This window comes from Convolutriloba macropyga, chromosome 1 (genome assembly GCF_964194025.1).
Source record: "Convolutriloba macropyga chromosome 1, txConMacr16.3, whole genome shotgun sequence".
Taxonomy (NCBI): Eukaryota; Metazoa; Xenacoelomorpha; order Acoela; family Convolutidae; genus Convolutriloba; species Convolutriloba macropyga.
The window spans coordinates 36,553,880-36,574,749 of NC_134468.1; the positions used below are offsets into that span (position 1 = coordinate 36,553,880).

Consider the following 20,870-nt stretch of genomic DNA (forward strand, 5'->3'; position numbering starts at 1 on the left):
GTTTTATGTGTTTTACGGGTATGTCGACATCGGAAACAAGTGAAACTAGGCACAAAACAACAAATTATTAGGTAGATGCGCCAAACTACTTTCCAGGTTCCAGTGGATCCGACCTAATCTTTTTGTTATTCCTAGCACAGAACATAGAGCTGAGCGACAGTTCGGTACGTAAAAGAGTGTGGTAGCCGATGATTAAGAGAATGAGACGCAACATATTCATTGTCCAATCTATTTATTGGCAAAACGTTAATGGATCAAACAAAGTTAATGGCCATAGTAACCAAATAAAAGTACCGTTGCTCATGAAAACGGCTGTCTGAAATTTGGGGAATCACGAGGAGAGGGCAGCTGAAATCTGACCACTGTTGACATAATGCAGCTCCGCTGCAATTAAACAGAAACCATAATATTTTCATTTTTTCTGCGGGGATTTGAAAGCAAACCCAGAAGCTGAAAAAAATTTTTTTCAGGCAAAATTTTCCATTTTTTTACAAAATTTTCGCCAGTAGTTTGTATGGAAAGTACCCGTGATGGTTTTGAACATCGAGAAGTTTTTGTTTGTTACAGTTTCATAAAGCTAAAGACCAACTTACCTGAATGACTGTGGTGTGTCGATAAATAGTGGTCACAAAATTAATTATGAGTCTAATTGTTCCAACCCCACTTGTGGGGGGAGGAACTATATACTCAATTGGGTTTTTTTGTGCAGAGAATTTTGGCCGGTCGATATATTCATCGTACGGATATGTGAGTGGTATCATTAAAAAGCTCATCTAGCATAGAATTCAAAATTAAAAAGAATTTTTTGACTTTTTGTATTTTTCAAGGAGTTATCGAGGTTTAAAGTTTTATGTGAACACGTGATCTTTGCTTGATTTTGTTCACTTCTAGCGTAATTTTTGTTCAAATAAAGGCTCTTCTATAAAAACATTATTTTAAAATTACATTTCACGCTTCAAAATGGAACAATTTTGTGTTACCAATAGACCGATAAAAAGGTTAGTTCTGTTCTCATGAGGAAGCTTACTATAAAAAAAATCACAGATGTTTTTTAGAATACTTTTCCTATTTATTATTGTTTTTTAGTCACTGAGAGACTAGTCACTTTTCTTATCGAGATTCCGTCAATGGCAAACCTCATTTACAGTCAAATGATACCAATTGAACAAAATATTAGTTTTCAAGGATTCGCTCTTTTTTTTGTCTTCGACTCCGATTTTTCGAAATTTTTAATGAAAATTTTATTTACTTATTGAGATTATACTATATTTTGTGAGTCCTATTGTATAGATTTGCTAACTAAAAGAGCAATTGGCTTCCCAATGTGCATTAGATAAAACTTTATAGTGCTTTGAGTGGACATCTAATGGCTGTTAAGACATAAAAAAAAACAATTTTTCGGAAAATTTTTTGAACATTAACTGATCTTAAGCTTATATTTTTCATGAACAGTAAGTCAGTCTCAGTAAAAGCAGGTCCCCTTCCTTATATTGAAACCAAAATTAATCTGGTTAGCGCTTTCATATGCTAACTACTGGTTTTATGACTTCGATAGAACGAGTTTTCATAATTTCAATAAAGTTCGGATTTTTGTAACTTTGGTTGTTTTTGAAATCTTATCCCATTATCTTGAAATTCAGAGTTCCCAATGCCTTAGAAAAGACGTCCAATGGATCATAAATAAAGTTTTCAGAGAAAGATAATGGTCTAATAAGCCTGGAAACTTTCTTCTCGCTTTTATGCCTTTTTTAGTTTTTGCCTGTATATGTTATTGTTTTCATAATCATAGGACTCATTTTGACGTCTTGTTGATGACATTATGATGACAAACATCTTTGTCTTCCCATCGAGGCCTAACGTGGTGTAATTTTTGAGTTTTGTTGAAAGCTCTTGAGTTTAATGGCTGTTAGTCAGTTTCAATACTGACAGGTACTCCTTTTTTGCTACTGCAACTGAAATGAATCTGCTGAGCAGTTTTGTCTTCTAACTATTGGTTTTACGATTTCGACGCAACTGGCTTTTAAAATTCTTCTTTTAACTTTTGAATTAGTTTTTTGTAATTCTTTCCCTTGGAAATTTTATCACATTATCCTAACTTTGATAGGTCCCAGTGGCTTAGAAAAGACCTTCAATACATCATAGATAAAGTTTTCAGCGAAAAGTTTATGGTTTAAATGGCTTCGACACTTTCCTGCATTTTTCTACTGACTTCCTGGTTCTTGCCTGCTTTTGTTGTTGTTTTCATAATCATATGACTTATGGTGATGTCTTATTGATGACTTAGGAGTGAAAAATATCTTCAGCTTCCTATTGATGCATACATTGCGTATGTATTGACTTCCGTTGATGCTATTGAATTTAGTGGCTGTTAAAACTTTTTAAAAAATGAATTTTTATTACTAACCAGTATTAAACTTATTTTCTTGAACTGTAGGTCAATCTCAGTAATGACAGGAGTCGCTTCATTTTTACTGCAACCAAAATTAATCAGTTAAGCTCGGATTTTTTTTCTGTAAATTTGGTTCCTTTTAAAATCTTGTTGCTTTGTCCCAATATTGGTGGTTCGCATTGGCTTAGAAAAGACTTGTAATGGATCATAGATGAAAGATTCAGAGAAACACGTTTGGTTTAAATGGCTTCGATATTTTCCTCTTGCATTTTTCTACTGAAATTTTGGTTTTTGCTTGTATTCTTTTTTTGTTTTCATAATCATAAGACTTATATTGTTGTCCTGTTGCTGACTTATGATTGACAAACAACCTTGTCTTCTCATTGAGCCAAAGCCTATTTTTTTATTTCCGTTGAAAGCGATTGAATTTAGTGGCCTTCATATAATGGGTTTTCTCCAAAATTTATTTTATTTGTTCATACTTGTTGATTTTTCGAAGTCATATTGTTAAAAAAGAACCCCATTGCTTTTAAAAAACTATATGAGTTTAGAAAGTTTTTTTACTCTTTTCTTTATTATTGGTTTCGACACTTTTCTCGCTCAATTTTTTTTCCTGAATTTGCTGTTTTTTCTTTTTTTTCTTCATGTAGTCGTAAAATGGTCTCATAGGCTTTTAATTGACCATTAAATGAATGACGTTACTCGGTGCAGTCAGTTTATAGCAAGGAGTATTACAGTTAATGATTTTGTTCGTTTTCAAAGATTTTTTATACTTTTCAATTTTTGTTGCTTTGTTCAACTTGTAACTTACTCTCATCATTGAGAAGTTCCATCTATTTACTTGTATTTCAAGAACTATTTTTCAATTGATACCATGTCGTCACTGATGTTTTGTTTGTTGGACGATATGCGTTTTCATAAAAACTTTGTGAGTTTTCATTATTTGTGTTTCTTTTTTTCTTCTTTTATAGCACATTCGCTAATTTTTTATTTTGGTTTTTGCTTTTTTTTGTTATTTGTTTTTTCTTCGTAATCTTTTTAATGGCAAATCTTCTGAGCGCAGTAATGAGGCATGTTATTATTTAATTCAATTAGTAATTCGGTATATAACGATATTTGCAAACGTAATATCTATTTCTAATTATCTCATCATTAGGTTTAAAATAAATCAAAAATGTAGATGAGTTCGGGTCGGAACCTCATTTGCGAACGCACATTAACAAGCATCCTTGTTTTTAACTATTCTTGGTGTTATCAACATCTTATCGCATCCTGATTCTAGCATCCAGTGACCTCCAACAGATGAACGCATTTCCATGACAAGTGAAGAAAATAGAGAATCAGATTCAGCAAATTGCAACCAAGATCTATTTCACATGCCAATCAAGTACAAAATTTTTCAGCGATTCTAAACTGACTTTATGATTTTTTTACACTTTAGTTCTATAAATAGCAGCTAAATTTTGTATATTGTGAGAAAATATTTTAAACTTCAACATTTTGAATTCTTTTGATCCGTACTCAAGACCGCGACAAGAATTTCCAGAACACTGACCAACCCATAAAATGTGGATCTGTAGAGTGCTGAAATCTGTACTGCGTATACAATTTCGTCTATGGCGAAATGTCACACAGAAAAGAAAGCGGAAAAACTTAACAGGAACGGTACAATCCCAGGCTCATTGATAACAAATCTCTCTCCTATTCTGTTCGGCCAGAACACATTTCTGAAACTGTTTTTCAAAAAACCAGAATAGCAAACAAATTTTGAATCGCTCCAGAGGAGGGTTTAATGCCGGTGGAGAAAAAAAGTTGTCCGCTGTCTAGAGAAGATTCTGATGACATTTTTTTGGGGCGCCTTTGAAAGGAAGCACGCTACTGCGACTTCTAAACAATTGAAACATCAACAAACCGTGAGTAGGAGCTGTTAAAAGTAAATTTCAATCCTGGCTGAGAAGACTCTGAAATCAAACTAAGACTACCAAGCGATTTCAACACAAAACCAGCAATTTCCTTTCCTATATTGACCAAGAGTCTACAAATCTGAAAGAAGCAATGGCTTTCGTGAGCTCTTCATCAGGTAACAAGCGCTTTGCGGTGAAACAGGAAGCTGGGTCCAATGTTAAGACGATCTGCAGAGTATCAAATAAAATATTTTACTGGCTGACTCTGGAAATTGCTTTTTTAACTTTTCAATCAGCAGATTGAGCTCACATCGGTGTAGCATACAAAGTAAGCTACATAGAATGTTGCGGTGTCCAAATTCGAACAAGAATTGTAACACGGTTAAACAGGTGGGGCACATTGCAAAAATGTGCAGAAGCAAAACACAGCCCGATTTAGTTTTGCCATCACAGCAACATCTTTGAGAAAGTTTTCGGGTCAAGTGTCTTCCGAAGTGGAGATGAGCAGTTTTTCTCCGGGATAATGTGTTTTACATGCCCGAAACATTTGGAAATTTTACAACAAAAAATTCCAAATTACAAAAGCAACTAACATAGGTGCTGATGGCACCGGCCTATCCTCGCACCATTGGACACAGCTCTCAAAACCTAAATTGGATTGTAAAACCAGATCTCTTAATGTCATCGACGGACACCAACTGACACTTCTGTGCTCACAAACAGTGACGTTACGTTGAAAAGAATTAAATATAGGCAACAACTATCATTCAAGCAATCGATTGAGATATTTGGCTTCATGGGAGAAATGTACCTTCCCATGAAGGCGTCAATGTAATTTGCGACGAATGACTACTAGCAGTCAAAACAATAAAGCGCATGTGGAACTTATACTTGAATCAAAGTCAGTATTTTTCAAGGGCCAGTGCAGCCTGTTGGAGTCAGACATACATCACCAATAGTATGACAGCAGAAGAAAGAAATATCTCTAACGGTATCTGTGGACTTAATGATCACATAGATGGCGAAGTTATTGACAATGATTACCCTATCCGAGTCATGGAGATCATTCTCCTCCATTGGGCTCTCTTCACTTTGGCAAAATTAATTTAAGAGACAAATGATAATAATTTGAGCTAGACGATTCTTCAAAAAGTTATGCACAAAGTAACCTTCACAGAGATTATTCAAGATGTATTAAAGCTCCTCGTGGTCTGGAGAATTCATCGTCAATCGGACAGAATAGAATTGAAACAATTCTCATAGGAATCAAGGCTTTGGTCATTTTTGACAACAAGACAAACAACAAATGAGCAGTACCAGGGACAATTGCTTGCGTTCAACAGAGAACATGAAAACTTCATTTTCAATCAATCAAAAAATCCAACTGAAAACAGTCTAATGCGATAGTTTTCTTGGTTAATCTATCGCTTAAAAAAGAATAGCGCCTAACTCTTAACATTTCGGGAAAATGAGAAATGCAAATAACCATTAAATAAGGAAAAACGTTATGTTTTTGTTGGCTTATCAATTTTTTTTGACGTTTAGAACCTAATTTGGCTACAAAAATTTTACATTTGAACGAATTCCGGGTAAAATTTTGGATGGGAAACAAAAGCTCAGGGTTACTTGAAACTGATCAAAAATGAACTATGTACCCATCAACTTTATCAGCTCTTTCGCTTGGCAAAAGAACCAACCATGACGCCAGACGCCTCGGAAGAAGCATCAGGCGGAGTTCTGCCACAAGCGGAAAATTCAGATACCTAACTCTTCGTGAAAATGTTACAAGCCAAATAGTAATACCACAAATTAAAAAAGCGGCCTTTCAATTGTCTCCGAAGTCAAGAAATTAGTCCTCCGAAGGAAAATTATTTAAAGTTGAACTTTAAACATCTGAAGTATCTCTTCGCACCAGATGAAGAAATCGGCAAAGCGGCATCAGGTCCAATAGCGAGATGGGAGATAGCGCTAATTGGATTCAACTTTGAATTGAAAACACACTAGGTGAGCAAACGCACCTTGCCGATGCTTTGAGCAGACTGGACTTTGACACCAACGGTGATAATGGTTGAATCTGTTTTGCTCTGAAAAATATCTTTTTTGTACAACTGAAGTGGTAACCCGGTCAGACATCAAAACTGAGCCGCAGTTGAAACAATTATTCTAAGATGTAATATGAGAGAAAAAATAATGGCAAATGATTTTTTGCACTGATAAAGAGAATGGATTCAAACAACAGAATAACGTTTTGATGATTCATAACAAAATAACACTTCGTGATCTTGTTCTTGTTGTCAAAGCTCATGAAATTTACCCAGAAGGTAAGGCAGTAGAAACAGCAGTTCGAATGAAGGGCTAGTGGACCTGCACCAGTAACTTTTTTCTCGGATATCTCAGCAAATGTATCTAATGAGTTTAAAAACTTATCTAGCCTGGAGAACACAGTTTGAGCTTGGCTAGAAACAGGAAACTGGCAGCGCAATAATCTGAACTTAGTCTATCTTAAAGATCAAAAAATCATTTTTAGTAAATTTAGTCGCGGCATCATGTCGGACTGAAGCCTTCCTTGTGAAAAACAGAGCTTTACAAACAGTACCAGTTTTCCTGAGTAATGTCTTTCCGAGATTTAGGATACTGATAACGTTATCATTAGACAGTTGTCCCGAGATGAAAAGCAGTGATCTAAAACAGTGTTGTTAATCAGTGGGAATAACAAAGGATCACTCATTTATCATCCTAGAGCAAATGGACCTGCTGAGTGAGCAGTGCAAACAGTGAAACGGGCCATTCAAATCTGCAGTCGAAATCAAAGCAGTACACCATTAGTTCTATCTACATTCGTTATCTACAAGAGGACTAATAGCTCTTCAACTCTTCAATTCACCTGAAGATTTCGAAAAAGCCAGTGCTTGTCAACCACTGCCAATTTTGTTGACTGGAACCTGTAGTCATCAAGACAGAATCTACTGATCAGCAATCTGCTGACTGACAAATTGAGAGCCATGGGGACGCAGACGAGGCCTCACCTATACCACTAAGGATGCTTCAGTAACGGAACAGCAGGCCCTTCTTGAGCCATGAGAACGTCAAGCAGGAATAAAAAAATCAGTTGGATTTAGATAAGCTATCTTTGCGAGCTTACTTTAAATAGGAAGTAGAATAAGCTAATTTTGAACTTCTTGAAACGTAATGTTTGTTAGACTTTCGTTACTTAAGAAGAACAGGCCTGAATAACTCTGATGTTGTGTTGATAAAAAGTGGTCTTAATATTAAATAGGATTCCAAATACAATCTGTTTTGGAGCTATCAATATCTTATTGACCTAACAGTCAGATGTCAAAAACTAAATCCTCCACCCATAGAAACCTGATCCTAGCATCCACTAACCTTGAACTCCATTGCATGAAAACTTTTGAAAATAGAGAATCAGATCAGAGATTGTGAACCAAAATCAATTTAACATGACAATCAAATAAATTACTTTTTAGCTAATCTAAACCGTGTCTGTGCATTAATGCAGAGAAGTACTGAAAACACAATCTAAATTTTGTATGGTTTCAGAACCATTTGTTTTTATAAATTAATATATTTAGTTCTTTTTGGCGCTTGATACCATGAAATTAACTTTTTAAACAAATCATTTTAGTCAGTAATTGTTCATTCACTCAGTAAATGTTCACCAAATGTTACTTTTTCCGATAAAGATTTCATTTTTTCCACTAAAATTTTTGATGATGCAGTAGACAAACAAGAACTAAATGACCGTAATAGTTTTTGGCGACAGATAAATTACATCCTTGGCTAATAAAAAAAACGGTTGCAATAATTTTCCAGTAAGAAACGAATAAAATCAATTAGTTCCCACCATTTCTAGAATATCACTAAATTTGCTAAAACAATTACTGAGAGTAACAACGAACTTAAATCGTTTCATTCGTAAGTAGATGCAAGTCAAGTCAATTTCAAACAACCATTCAGCTTTTGTTTAGAAAAACAATTTCCTAGGTCTTTATATTTATCATTATTGACAACGACATTGAAGAAACACAAAATAGTACGCAAGGAGACCTCAATTTTGAAAAACTGATACCACGTTTGACAATTTCCTTTATTTTCTGAAGAGTGTTGTATAAATGTATCTCTTGACGTAGAAATGTATCTTTATAAAGAAATTTAGAAAACTTTGCTTTCTGCTTAGATAAACCAATGCTTTTTGTATTATGGAAACCATCAAAAAATAGAAAAGGAGTGCACCACATAGTACGTAAATAAGACTTAATTGAATAAAAACGTGATGATCAACCAAATGAAATACATAATTCTTGCTTCTGTTTGATGTCATCCGATTGGATTTTCTGTTGTTTTGATAACTTTTTGCAGTTTTTTTTTAGTTTTCAATTTCTGCAAAACATCAGAAATGTAAAAAATGGAAAGCTAGATATAAAGGACACCTTAGTGTATGGGTACGCGCACTGTATTTCAAGATTGGATAGTAGTAGAATAAATATTGGATGATAATTGTTCTAATTCTCCAGGAAAGCTACCCTTAAACGGTCAGTACGCTTAAGTTTTGAAAATTAGCTTGCTGATGTAAGAATTTTTTTTGGCGGCTTCCTTTTGAAAATTAGCTTGCTGTTGTAAGAAATTTTTGGCCGCTTCCTTAGATAGTCCTCTTCAAGGAACCATTTGTGGAAACCAAAAGCCAAAACCAAGAAAAATTAAACCTAAGCCAAAAACCGAGCTTTTGTATAGCACGTTTTTGACATTTAGTGGAGAAAGTGATCACGAATAGGCCAATAAGACTCAGAGTGGCGTTTTGAATTGTCATGGAATAAATCAATTATGAGAAGCTTTTTCAATCTTATAAAATAATCTATCATGTGCTGCGATTCAAGTTTAAAAATTTAATGAAATTTTTCTTTTTATAGATTTCTTTCTCTCCTAATTTCAATTTTGCAAAACTTAATGCTCAAATTTTGTCAGTTTCCAATAAAATTAACCAGGATAAAACGGTAGCGCAATATACTTGATTGTTAAAGTTTTGTGCAACTAACCCACTGAGAAATTGTCCCTAAAATACGGAAAGCTTAAGAGGTGTCCTGGAAAACATTAATTAATTTTAGATAGTTCTCCTTGTTCAACTTTACCAGTCGTGGCGAGATGACTACTTGAAGTGGAGTCGGAAGCGACAGAAATTGGCGTTCATTAGAGTGGACCCGAACAAGGTCTGGGTGCCAGATGTGGGGTTCTTCAACTCAATCAACAACTTTGAATTCCTCAAAGAGAAATCAGTGATACCTGTTCGGTAAATCAGTGTTCATTTTAAATATGTAAATATTCTACATGCAAATCTTTTATCACTTCCAGTCATAAGAAGCAATGTAAACTTACTCATTTTGTACATAAATTGCAATAAAAGCAATACGGTTGCTTCCCTAGTCAAATATTAAGCAAAAGTTCACCAAAATAAGCAAATTCGCAAATATATAAACAGTTAGACCTCGATTTGTAGAAAAAACACATTTTCAGGTCAAGCATGGTCTGTTGATACATTTATTGAACAAATATGGTCTTCTTCATACCAATTAAGGGTCGATCATGATATTTTCATTTGTCCAGTAAATGATTTCATGGGATAAAAAAAGATTTGTTCCTTTCGTTTCCCTAGTCGAGAATGGATGGTTATATTGTAGGAATCTGGCATATTCTGGCAGGTTCCTGCAAGACGATGCACCTTCTGGCAAAATTTTTTGGCAGATTCCTTCTACAAAATAAACACACATCCAAGAATCACAACCAAAATAGCAACACTTCAGGGTAATCCAACGTAATTAACAAGCAATTGCAAAGTCGACAAAATTTTAAAGCTTCTTATATCCTAATGTTTAAAGGGCCACACATTTGACTATACTATATGCAATAGCACTTTTTATAAATGCACATACGTTTTGGACCAGTTAAACACTAGCGTCACTTGCTTACTTGAGATTAATTTGAGCATAATAAGTTGAGTATTTTTAATTGGCTGTTTCAGCCAAGCACAGTCTTTGGACCAAGCACCACGTTTTGATTGCTCAGGTTGAGGTTTAGGTTTGTCCTCGTATATGGCCCAGACCCGTTTTTGAACGCACAAAGGGGGTACGGTGCGTTCAAACACATAAACGAGAAGTTTTTTAACGAGCAACAAAAGCACTAAGTACTTTCGGTCGAGACAAAGTCCGACCCATGGCAACATAACGCTCGAAAGTCAACAACATAGACCTTTTGTGCCATAAACGAGCTAAAAACTTTGAACTCTGCCACTCAACTGTGCGACCTGAACTCTGCACCATACACTTCTTAAAACATTTTTTCGCAACATGAGCCTCCACTGGTTACAACTCTTTTTTCAACTTTTAAAAGGAATCCTGGATAGGCCAGGATCCAAAAAACATCACAAAAGAAAAGCAAAGAACAAAAAAGCAAAATAAATATACAGCACATGGTAGAATGTCCCTATAAGGGCACAAAAAAGGCGGGACGTTTTACAAAACATCGATGTTAAAATCGATTTAAAAAAAACATCTTTCTCCAAAACTTGAGCAAATTAGCTATACCAAAATTTCCTTGAGTTTTACAATACCTATGGATAAAAAGTGCTACGAAATTAGTATGGTTAACATTGAATTACACCTTGATCCAGAGGGTCGGAACAAACTTTTTTAAAAAAACTATCCGTTTTCTCTAGAATAAATTGACGAATTTGAAAAACTTGAGGTTATAATGCACACTTCCCACTGCTTTTGTAGTAAAATTCTTTATACCATAGACAACTTTAGATTGACTCACGCTTGTTTAATCAATTAGAATCACCTAGACTCAATAGTAAAAAAAATTATTTAAAAAAATAGGTAACATTTTTTTTTCCGATCAAAACATTTTTATGTACCAATGTTTTATAAATTTACACAACAAATTCTTGAGAATCGTTCAACAAATTGCAATCTAGATATATTTTTGATTTAGGTTTTTATATTTTGATTCAAGTGTTTTGGTGTATTCATTGATCTCTAGACATTTACTATAAATTTAATATAAATTTTAAATTTAATCATATGGCTCAAAACAATTGATAATGCATAAATACATTTTCGAAAAACTCATGTTATCAATTATATCATAGTGCTCGCAGCAGCAATGAGATGTCACGAGGCTAACTTTACGATATCATTTAGAGAAATATTTTACAGGGTAAAGATTTTGTAGGAAAAATTTAAATGCTTATGATCAGTTGTTTAATTGCACTTTATCAAAATTGTACCCACGTCTATTTTCTTTATACTAGCTTTTGCTTGACCATTTTGACCTTTCGAGTGACTTTAGTGTTTTTTGGAGTCCGATTATTGTGTGATCTTAGTTGTAAAAGATTCAGATGGTTTTTTGGTGTAGTATCAAGAAAAAAGGATAAAATATTTATGTTTTGCAAGGGCTCAAAGCTCGTTAATCTTAAAGCCTTTCAGTAAGATTTAAAGAATCGAAGCATACATAGAAGTAACTGTAACAACAGACAAATCCTTAAAAACGTATTATTATCAGAATTGATCCAATACAATTGTTGATTGAAAAGGATAAACTGGATGGGGACTCTGACGTGGAATATTCCGATTTTGGTAACAACCAAATGCACCTTGAATACCTCCCACTTTCCCTTTGACACTCAGACGTGCAATCTCGTCCTGGGATCCTGCACTCTGAGAAACATCAACATGTGCCCTTTACATCAAATATATAATAAAACCATACTTGAATCAACAATAAGCTCCATCTTAGTAGTTTGTTTAACAAATTTTGTTGCGCTCAAAGATCTATATTTGATTATGTCAAAAATTTATCTTCATTTGGTTGACCGTTATGTCAAATATACAGATGAGTGCGTGTCGGATCTTTAAGTGAAAATGTACCTTGACGAGACTCCTTGTCTTCTCTATTATTTCATCCCAATTCTTTTTTTTCAATCACGATGCAGAGACCTTTCAATTGTTCTCTTAAGTTCTGCAAATGTATCATTGACGAATTTTTTTATCTAAACTTTTTATTGAATATTGGTTAGGTTAGTTACTGTTTGTCACGTTTTGATACTTTACCATCGCGACCTACTTCGAATGTTCTCGCTTTGCTGTGGCTCACTTTCCTTGTGCCAAAAATGGGCAATAAACGAATACAATATAAATGATTGTAGCAATTGGAATAAAAATTGAAATTTTATTGAGAACTTTCCAATAAAAATTTCCTTTCTCTTCCATTTTTTATTTAGCAAAACTTAACTCTCAGATGTCAGTCTCCGACAAAAATTAACCTGGATGAAACGGTAGCGCAATAGGCTTAAACTTATCTGTCAATGGTTTCAATGGCTTAGTTGTTAATATTTTGAGCAACTAACTCACAGAAAATTTGTCCTTAAAATGCGGGTTGCTTAGCAACGTCTTGGAAAACATTATTTAGTTTTAAATAGTTCTCCTTGTTCAGCGTTACCAGTCGTGGCGAGATGAATATTTAAAGAGGCGACTGAAATTAGCGTTCATTAGAGTGGACCCGAATAGGTTGTGGTAGCCAGATGTGGGGTTCTTCAACTCAATCAAAAACTTCGAATTCCTCAAAAAAACTCGGTGATATCTGTTCGGTAAATCAGCCTTCATGTTATCTACATGCAAATCGTTTATCAAGACCAGTCATAAAAAACTATGTAACTTTACTCTTTTTGTAGAAAAATTGCAGTAAAAGCAATATGGTTGCTCTACTAGTCAAACATTAAGCAAAACTTAAGCAAACTAAGCAAATATACTTGGGAAATGAGTACTGATCAGAATTCTACGGCACTGGAATCAGAGTTTAGATTGAAGAAAATACGTGGAGCTGAGTTCATTACAAAAGTTCTAATCATGTAGTTTTACTAAATTTGTGATCAAACTCAATTAATGAATACTTGCCACGTCTTCTTGAATCCTCAGGTGTAATAAAAGCTTGTGAGCTAATAAAGAGTAGCAACTATATCGAGGAAAACTTATACTGAAAATTCCCAAATATATAAATGGATGTGATAAACAACAGATTTGTTCCTTTCATTTCCCTAGTCGAGAATGGATGACTATCTTGTAGAAATCTGGCATATTCTGGCACCGTCCTGCAAGACGATGTATATTCTAGAAAAAAAGTTTTTGGCAGATTCCTTCTACAAGATAAATACACATCCAAGAGTCACAACCAAAATAGCAACACTTCAGGGTAATCCAACGTAAAACGCAACTGCAAAGTAGCCAAAATATTAAAGCTTCTTATGTCCTAATGTTTAAGTCACAATTGACTATTGTATATGCAATAGCACTTTTTATAAATGCACATACATTTTGGACCAGTTAAACACTAGCGTCACTTGCTTACTTGAGATTAAATCAAGCGTAATAAGTTGAGTATTTTTAATTGGCTGTTTCAGCCTAGTACAGTCTTTGGACCAAGCAGCACGTTTTGATTGCTCAGGTTGAGGTTTAGGTTTGTCCTCGTTTATTGCGCAGACCCCTTTTTGTACACACAAAGGGGGTACGGTTTGTTCAAACACATACACGATGAGTTTTTTTAACGAGCAACATAAGCACTGAAGTACTTTCGGTCGAGACAAAGTGTGATTAATAGCCACCCAATACTCAAAAGTCAGCATTATAGACGTTCTGTCTCATATATGAGCTAAAAAAATTTAGACTCTTCACTTGAACTCTGCGACTTGATTTCTGCATTATACACTTAATCAAACATTTTTTTCGCAACATGAGCCTCCAGCAGTTACAACGCTCTTTTTTCAAATTTTATGGGAATCCTGGATAGGCCTGGATTCCTATAAAAATCCTATCACAAAATCAAAGCAAAGAACAAAAAAGCAAAATAAATATACAGCACATGGTAGAATGTCCCTATAAGGGCACAAAAAAGGCGGGACGTTTTACAAAACATCGATGTTAAAATCGATTTAAAAAAAACATCTTTCTCCAAAACTTGAGCAAATTAGCTATACCAAAATTTCCTTGAGTTTTACAATACCTATGGATAAAAAGTGCTACGAAATTAGTATGGTTAACATTGAATTACACCTTGATCCAGAGGGTCGGAACAAACTTTTTTAAAAAAACTATCCGTTTTCTCTAGAATAAATTGACGAATTTGAAAAACTTGAGGTTATAATGCACACTTCCCACTGCTTTTGTAGTAAAATTCTTTATACCATAGACAACTTTAGATTGACTCACGCTTGTTTAATCAATTAGAATCACCTAGACTCAATAGTAAAAAAAATTATTTAAAAAAATAGGTAACATTTTTTTTTCCGATCAAAACATTTTTATGTACCAATGTTTTATAAATTTACACAACAAATTCTTGAGAATCGTTCAACAAATTGCAATCTAGATATATTTTTGATTTAGGTTTTTATATTTTGATTCAAGTGTTTTGGTGTATTCATTGATAACTAGACATTTACTATAAATTTAATATAAATTTTAAATTTAATCATATGGCTCAAAACAATTGATAATGCATAAATACATTTTCGAAAAACTCATGTTATCAATTATATCATAGTGCTCGTAAAAGTTTTCGGTTACTGAACTCACAGTTTGTGATAAACTCAAATTTTTTAATGATGTCAACAAGAAATGACAGCGGCGAATATAGAACTCTAATAGCAGCGCGCAGCAGCAATGAGATGTCACGAGGCTAACTTTACGATATCATTTAGAAAAATTTTTGCAGGGTAAAGATTTTTTAGGAAAAAATTTAAATGCTTATGATCAGCTGTTCAATTGCACTTTATCAAAAATTGTAGCCACGTCTATCTTCTTTGCACTCACTTTTGCTTGACCATTTTGACCTTTCGAGTGACTTTAGTGTTTTTCGGAGTTCGAATATTGTGTGATCGCTTTTAGGTGTAGTAACAAGAAAAAAAGGATAGTAGATTTATGTTTTGCAACGGCAGAACTTTAACCTCAGCGGAACTTAACAGCCTTTCAGTAAGATTTAAAGAATCGAAGCGTAAATAGAAGTAACTGTACCAACAGGCAGATCATTAAAAAAATTTCTATCAATCTTAGAACAATTGTCGTTTGAACAGGATAAACTGGATGGGGACTGTGACGTGGAATGTTCCGGTGTTGGTAACTACCAAATGCACCATGAATACCTCCCACTTCCCCTTTGACACTCAGACGTGCACTCTCGTCTTGGGATCATGGACTCTGAGAAACATCAACATGTGCCCTTTCCAGCAAGTATGTACAAAAATGATGCATGAATCAACAATAAGCTCCATCCAAATACCATCGTGAGTTAAGCTCTCTGTTGCTGTAACGTACTTAGATGTTTCTTATCGAATTCCCTGTGTGCAAAAAATGTGAAAAATATTGATGATGTAAATAAAGGTCAGTATGCAGCTGCAAATCATTTGTGAGTTAGCCCTTGTCAAAAGTTAGCCTTTGTTTAGGCAGCTTGGCTCCTTAATGCGCCCAAACTTGTAACCGAACACCCAGAGTGGTTTCTACTTCACTCTCAACTCTACCGGGACGTCCATCCCATTAGAGGTCCAAGGCCTTTCAACATATCGACAATTCGGCTGCAGTTCACTTTCCAGAGGAGAGCCAAATACTATGAATGGGCAGTGATCTACCCAATGTGTCTGAACGCATTTGTGTCTCTCTTTGTGTTCACTCTGCCCAATGGTTGTGAGGAAAAAGGCAATCATTTTTAACCTAGAGACTAGATTTGATTCAAACTATTTAATTCAAGATATACGCACCGACACTGCTCTCTATGAGGTCCACTCCCCAAAAAATGAATCGGGTCGCCTGTGCTGGGACCATGAATTCAATTTTGCAACGCTTGCTTACTATCGGACTATGTCTTTGAATAAGTCCATAACTGTGCCCTGCAGAAGCTGTGTATCAAAATTTGTAGTATCAAGCTCCAATAAATGGAATAATTTACTCTACCTCTAAAAAGAGAGAAAATTTAAAATTAATTTGCATGAATGGACTGAAAATTAATATAATTCAATTTGTTGAAGAATTCATGTTTCTGCCACACCCTCCTAACGCTTTTATTTATTTTTTTTTCTGGTGTTGCTAAGGCATGCAAAATAAGTTATACGTGATTGCTGAAACTCTGTGTGTTGACAGTTTTGTTTGCGGTGACAATGCTCCTGTCTCTGACCTTTAACCTCTCAGCATTGAATCAATTTGTGCCCTACTCCAGCGACTCCTTCCCAATAATTGGTTTCTTCTTTCTGGCTTGCATTCTGCTAGTTGCTCTCTCTGTCATTCTTAATGTCATAGTTCTCACCATCAACTCCTCTTCTGGTAGACCCAGTCGATCGCTTTCTGTGCCCTCTCAGGTCAGTCAAATGCCTAAACCTCTTTACTGTCTTGAAGTTTTGAAAGCATACTCATATGTCGCTTCTGCAAATGTATGGAAACATTATAAAATTGAAAGGCAGTTTTTAACTTTCGAATTTTTTTAGCCCAGTCAAAAATTTAAAGCCACAGTTAATTCATCATTTCTAATTGCTCTCGAAGAAAATTTGCAGCAAAAAAATCAGTCGTGTTTGTCCTTTTCATGCAATATTTTGTACAATCGACTTTGACTAATTGTTTTGTGTCCCGAAAACTGGATAAAAAGGTAAAACCCGGGGGGCATTAATTCGTTGAGCAGTTCTCTTTAAGCTTTAGTAGTCTAAGTGTACAAATCACCAAATCTTTTGAGAAGAGATAAAATGAAAGCGTGAGGAAAGCTTTTGGCAGTTTGGACTCCCCCAATCTATCCTTCCCCCCGAACTCAACTCTACCCCTTCCTAACTTTCAGCCCCCCCCTCTACTCTTCAGCACCCCTTAACTCTCCAACATTCCTCTCAACATCCCACTTTAATCCCCCGCAAGCACTGCAAGTGGTATACCCTCTCCAATCGAACCCCCCCCCCCCAAATAAGCCCCATCCCCCTAATGGGCCCAATTTTGCACTCCTTTCCCCCTCTGTTTATTAGCTGACGCTAGTCTCCCTGAGTGCCGGCTAGCTACTGACGAATCCAATTGCTAGTTAGTCACTTGAGAGAAAACCGACTATCGTTAATTTATCGTAGCATATACAATAATCACAGCTTACTGTTTTTGATGTTGAAATTTCATTGCTGATAGGAATCTCAATTTATTTGAATGGCATGTTTTGGAAAAGGCATATGTTGGAAGACCTAAATCAACCTAAAATATTTCTTGCGCTCAACTCCACTTTTTTTGCTCTTAACATCTTTGACGCGCGTGGGGATAGTTTGGACTACGGATGACCTTCTCTTAGCTCTTGGTAGTTAAGCATTTTTTTCTCAGTAGCGCACTTTTGAATGTTTTTTTTATTTGTTTTAATTAAATGAGTTTAAGATCCGCCAATCGGAGCTCGCGAAATACGCAGCTCTGAATCTCATCTCATAGCATTCTTCTCTACGCTCATTCAGCTGGCTTTGCTGTTGTATGACTTTTCAGTTTCAGAGAAAAATCCAAATCCGGTTTTCTAAGAATTTTTTTTGGCTGCTTTCAAAAAAATATGCTGCATTTATTTTGTCCCTTTTGTTTGATCCTTTGTATCTTCTCAGTTTGTGCAGCTTAGTTCATATTTTTAGTATCCCCAAGACGCATATGCCATGTTTTTAGATAATGGTTTACAATTTTTGAACACGTGCTCTGTAACTGCGGGTGCATAACGTACGGGGGGGGGGAGCACAAACGGAAAAGATCCGGTATTTTTATGAGATTTCTAAAAACTGTTGGGATCTATCACCCCCCCCCCCCCCCGTTTAATGGGCGTCTAATGTTACGTAAATGATACGGAGTACAGAATAGATCCAATTTTTGCATGTTTTTCATCTGACCGATTTGACTTTTTTGACTTTTTCACACTCGACTTTTTGAAATTTGGTGCGGATCTCAATTTGCAGCTCAGAATACATTTCAAGATTGTGAGCAGCTCATTTCAATGTCAATTTAATGCTATAAGTCATACCACCTATATACAATACAATTTATGTACAACCAGAGGTGAATGAAGTTATATACACAGTAGGAAGAAATTGAGTTTGGGAAGTTATTGTTAAACTTCCCCTGCCTCAGATGCACTCAGCCATTTCAAGTACCGTGGAGGACATCTGCTGGCTGAACTTGACGTTTAAAAATGAAAATGTATCGTTTCTTTGGCTAGCCTCGTGGGAATTGTGTTAAAGGCTTGTGATAATTTCTTCAGGTAAATATGTTAAAATTAAAAAAATAAAATAAAATCGAATTGGAAAATATTAAGTTTTCAATGGGCGTGGGTGGGACTCGAACCCACTCGTGTTGAAGTTCTGTTTCCTCTAGGTGCTAGTTCACAGCACTAAGTTGACTTATATAGTTGCAAGTTTTTCGTTTTCAAGTTCTGTTCTTTTAATGTTCAAGTCGTCATAAATTTAAAATGGAGATCGTCAAACTGATTTGGACTGTTTCGAACCGAAGCGCCCAGTTCTGAAGCGCCCACGAACCGCGCTAAGTGGCATGTTCAATGCTACAAAAAATCATCTTATCTTTCAAAAATATTATTTCTCCGCTTGATGCAATTCTACCTGGGGCTTAGATCGCTGGCTATGTTTTCGGATAATTCTGTTTCAAATTTGAAAAAGATTAAGCGGATGACAGAAACGGTTAAGATTGATAAAGAAAGGGAGAAATAAAAAAGAAAAGCGTTGTTTCTGACTTCAAAAAGCCTTAAAATAAAATTGACAAAACTGAGAAATTGTTGTATAAAAGTGATACGCTAAATAAAAACCACGCGCAGCACAATACTAAATTTTTTTGTATGTTTTTGAACTGCCAGATGTTCTCTTTTTAAATCAGTGGAGGGTTAAGGACAATATTAAGATAATGAGAAAGTTGAAATGAAAGGCATCAAAAGAAGGCGCAACAGTTGGTCAATAATTACGCATAAAGACAATAATGACAGCTGTGATCTGTTGAGCCCCGAATTGACTAGGTGAGCGGCCGGCTGAACAGATAAAAAGAAAAGAAAGAGATGGAAAGAAAATGACGAAGACTGAGTTGTATTTGGCCCCGAATTGACTAGGCGAGCGGCTGGCCGAATACTCTTAACACGTCTGATTGTTCTATTGCTCTTCAAATTGTTAATATAGCGGAAAACAAATAATTAGAATAAGTAAAGCTGTAGGCAACTTAGCTGGACTCGAATACCGGTCGGATAGAACAAATGTTTGTTCTTTAGTTAAAAGTCCACGCTTTGATGACCACTGCGCCACTTTTCTCTTCTTTAATACGTTAGAAACTAGATGCATTTGATTGGATGGGAGAAACGCATCAAGAAAATAAATACAAAGTTGCTGGAGTTGGCCTCGAACCGTATTTGTGTGTGCTTTATTAAACCGTTCTTGTATTCTTCGCATGATTCTTGGGCCATTCGACAACTACATTTGGTTATCTGACTGCCAGTGTTTCATTTGCATTATTTGTCTCTCTGTTTTTCAGTTTGTAGTTTTTCTCGGTTTTTTCCCAATGTTCATAGTTTTCCTTTTTGTGCTCTCAATTCCTGCTTTTCTTCAGACATTGAGCCCATTTCTGTTTTTTGAAAAACTATGATCTTTGATATTGAATTTCCCGGATTAAACCAGGATTGATCCTCCTTTTGTTTAGTTGGTGATTATTTTGAGCAGACATTGTAGCCACTAGTCTATGGTGTGTGCTGTTAGTGAATTTGGTATTGGAGATGATCAAGAGTGCTTTTGCAAGAGTTGAGCGGGCACTGTCGCTTCTTATCTATCAACTCTATTACAGACAGTATGTTGTGTTGTAATGCCCTTTGAATATATCCGTTGTTCAGTTTAATTTGCATTTCCCTGACTGACTTCATGTTTGCCTCTTCGTGCAGTTTTCGAACCTGGTACCATCTTAGTTTTCGAAGACAAATTCGTAGGGCTCGGTTTTGCACGCTTTGTATTTTATTGACAAGGGCATGTGAATGATCCAGCCAGCAAGCATTTGAGTACAGAAATAAGGGTTGGATCCAAGATTTGTAAACCAAAATTAGACTTTTTTCTCTAATGTTTATTTTGCTAAGCTGCCAGAGTTGAAATAGCTTGCTGTTCGCTCTTCGTACTAAATCTTTGTCAATGTTCATTACCCTTGAGGTGTGGAGTGAAAGTGATGCCCAAAAATTTTATCGATTGTGTCTTCTGAATTGATACTCCTTTTATGTTGAGTTCAAGTGAGGATTCTTTCTTTGAGGGATTTTTAAATATCACGCAGTGAGTTTTGTTTGGATTTAATTTAATTTTCAATGAGTCGCACCAATTAATTAGACTTTTCAATGATGATTGGAGATATTTTTGAAATAATTTGGGGGTTCGTGACCTATAGTATAGTGCAAAATCGTCAGCGAACTGTGAGATCTCGGCTTTTATTTGTGGCAAGCGACTGATATATATGAGAATGAGAATAGAACCAATTACGCTCCCTTGAGGTACTCCAGCTGTCGTG

The 20,870-nt window shown here is 35.4% G+C and overlaps 1 protein-coding gene across 1 annotated transcript in view; it reads left to right on the plus strand.

Moving 5' to 3' along the window:
- The first annotated feature begins 5,253 nt into the window (after positions 1-5,253).
- Positions 5,254-20,870, plus strand: part of LOC142339740 (uncharacterized) — a 61,163-nt gene continuing 45,546 nt past the window's right edge. Inside the window, exons 1-5 of the mRNA XM_075390028.1 lie at positions 5,254-5,388; positions 9,417-9,598; positions 15,431-15,587; positions 15,800-16,049; positions 16,491-16,705. Coding sequence (XP_075246143.1) covers positions 5,254-5,388; positions 9,417-9,598; positions 15,431-15,587; positions 15,800-16,049; positions 16,491-16,705 — 939 coding nt within the window. The remainder of the gene's footprint in view (positions 5,389-9,416; positions 9,599-15,430; positions 15,588-15,799; positions 16,050-16,490; positions 16,706-20,870) is intronic.